The 2,969-nt window shown below is 27.9% G+C and overlaps 1 protein-coding gene across 3 annotated transcripts in view; it reads right to left on the minus strand.

Moving 5' to 3' along the window:
- LOC133622551 (lamina-associated polypeptide 2-like) overlaps window positions 1–660 on the minus strand; it is a 27,984-nt gene extending 27,324 nt beyond the window's left edge. For 2 of the 3 annotated variants that reach the window (XM_061985383.2, XM_061985381.2), the window contains exons 1-2: window positions 523–660; window positions 301–408 (exon numbers count right to left, since the gene is read on the minus strand). In XM_061985383.2, the coding sequence (XP_061841367.1) occupies window positions 301–378 (78 nt within the window). In that variant the 5' untranslated portion in view covers window positions 379–408; window positions 523–660. The other variant, XM_072915915.1, reaches the window with a different exon arrangement.
- Between the last annotated feature and the right edge of the window lie 2,309 nt (window positions 661–2,969).

Genomic DNA, 2,969 nt, shown 5'->3' on the forward strand with positions numbered 1-2,969 from the left:
GTCCAGTCCCCAATGGGCTGGCAAATTGTCGATAAACGGATCACAACTGCGTTCACTTTAAAAAAAAAAGAAAAAAAAAGAGCCGTTCAAAAAACTCGATTCGTTCATAGGAGTCAAATCTCGAATTCTCACAAAATTAGCGATCACCGGAAGTGAGAGGTAACATTGGACCCACTCTCCGTATTCCGCACCAAACACAAGACTTTGCTCACACTACAGTTGTCTTTTTGTAGCTTCTATTTTTCTGGTAAGTAGCAATAACAAATACTTGACTTTAAATAAACGCTGCACTTTATTCACCGTCTCGTCCTGGTCGTCTTCGTCCTCCTCTCCCGGGAAGGCGGCGGTTGTCCTCCGGTGGACTCCTTTCCAGGACATGTCGTCAGCTTGGCCTCGTGTGATGACTGACTGGCATGGCCACAATTAAACAACCAAAAAACTGCTTCAACTCCAACGTGACTGACTGGCATGGCCACAATTAAACAACCAAAAAACTGCTTCAACTCCAACGTGACTGCTCACCTGTGACTGATGACTTCTTCTTCTCTTTAATTTTCGGCAGACTGGGCGATCTTAGGCGTGTTGCTGCCCTCTACAGGTCTTTATGTGAATTACTTCGTCACCTCAGAAGTGACTGATGACGTGATTGGCGGCCATCTTTATTGTTAAGGCAGCTGAATAAGGAGGACACCTAAACAAACTGTATTTATTTTAATCGTACATGTTGGAATATTTAACGAGTTGCACGGTGAGCTGCCACATTTGACATGAATAATATGAAATAAAATAAAATAAAAGGGGTTTAATAAAGTTGTACGCACGTGAACTTTTAGCATCATGGGGGTATGGGGGTTAAAACACACACAAAAATATTCAAATGTTTATGAATTACAATAAATAATTAAAACTCAAACCGCAAAAAAGATTCAAATGTTTGTGAATTATAATAAATAATTTACAATTATATTTTATGTTTTTCAGACGTATTGTTACATTTAAAAACAAATAAACAAATTTTCTATTTAATTCCTAGAACAATAATAGGTTTAAAAAAAAACAATCAAATTGCACCAAAAAAATAGTTGTTGTCATAAAAAATGTTATGGTTGTAAAAAAAAAAGTTAAATAGTTGTAAAAAAAAAAAAAAGTTATTTATTTCTGAATGCTCTAATTAATTCTTAAAGCATTGGCAAAATGTATTTAGAAAAACTGAAATTTCATGTCCGGTTTATAAAATTATTTAAAAAATGACAATTTTAGCATCTAAAAATTGTATTCAGTTTGTAAAAAAAAAAACCATTATGTGTAATGTGTCATGTTTATGATTGTAGGACATAAACATTTAAAGAAAAATAAATAAATAATAATAATTATTATTATTATTTGTACTGCTTCATGTAAAATTTGAGTTAAAAAGTAGTTTGTTAATTTAAATGTATTTTGTGTAATTAATGTAATTACATTTTGTACTTCATGTAAAAATACAAGCGTGTAAAATCAATTCAATCAATCAATCAATGTTTATTTATATAGCCCTAAATCACAAGTGTCTCAAAGGGCTGCAATTCATTCTTAAAAATTTGGCCAAAATTATTTTAAAAAATTAATGAAATGTCCTGTTTATAATTTAGATGTATTAATTTTTTAGTATTTTATTCCCCTCCAAAAAATTATAATCATTTGTAATGCGTGTAAAATAGTGTTTAAAAGTAGTCTGTTAAATATATTTTTTGTAATTACATTTTATAATTTATGTAAAATTTAAAGTGTGTAAAATACAAATGTATCCTTAAAGAATTTGCCTTTAAAAAAATAAAAACAAAAAAATTTCATATAATGATTATGAAACATTTCTTTGAAAAAATGATTGATTTAAAAATGATTTAAAAATAATGGTTAAAAAAATATATAGTTTTTTTGTAATGCCTGTAAAATAAGAGTTAAAAAACACTCTGTTAATTAAAATGTATTTTGTGTAATTATTGTAATTACATTTGGTAGTTTATGTAAAAATTAATGTGCAAATAAAAAAAACAATTTATCCTCAAATAATTTGCCAAAACGATTAGAAAAAATTTAAATTGAAAAAAAAAAAAAGTAATTCCAAAATTAACTTTTATTTTGAAAAAAATAATCTATAAAGTTTGAATTTCAAAAATGTTTTTGTCTGTTTAAAAAAAAGGGTTTGAATACTGGTCTGTTAATTTAAATGTATTTATTGTAATGAATGTAATTTAAATTCTGTAGTTAATGTAAAAAAAAGAAAGTGTAAAATACCAATTTGTCCTTGAAGAATTTGCCAAATTTATTTGGAAAAACTGAATTCCATGTGATGATTATACCTTGTAAAAAAAATTAAAAAATTTACAAAAGTTTAATTTTAACCTTCAAAAAATGTAGTCAATTTAAATCACACACACACACTAGGTGTGGTGAAATTACCCTCTGCATTTGACCCATCTCCTTGTTCTACCTCCTGGGTGTCAAGCAGGGAGGTAATGGGTCCCATTTTTATAGTCTTTGGTATGACTCGTGTATGTATATATATATATATATATATATATATATATATATATATATATATATATATGTGTGTGTGTGTATATGTATGTATATGTATTATATAGTGTGTAAACAAAATAGTTTTAACAGGTAGTCAGTTTTTTTAGAGTTAGTTTATATACATTTTGACAAAATGTATTTGAAATAAAAAAGGCATGTTTATAAATTGTAAAATCAAGACTGTACCGAATTTTTATTTAAAAAAAAAACATATTCTAAACATGATATACAATATTTAATACTACCTTTTAGACTGCATGCAACAAATAGTATAAAGTGAAACGTTTCCTACATCAATCGAAACCCTTTATTCAGTATTATATTGAATTGATGTTGGAAACACGTTTGTATTCAGAATCAAAATCAGAATAGTTTTTATTGCCATTGTTTGAGAACGGGTTCACAAA

This window comes from Nerophis lumbriciformis, linkage group LG23 (genome assembly GCF_033978685.3).
Source record: "Nerophis lumbriciformis linkage group LG23, RoL_Nlum_v2.1, whole genome shotgun sequence".
Lineage (NCBI taxonomy): Eukaryota > Metazoa > Chordata > Actinopteri > Syngnathiformes > Syngnathidae > Nerophis > Nerophis lumbriciformis.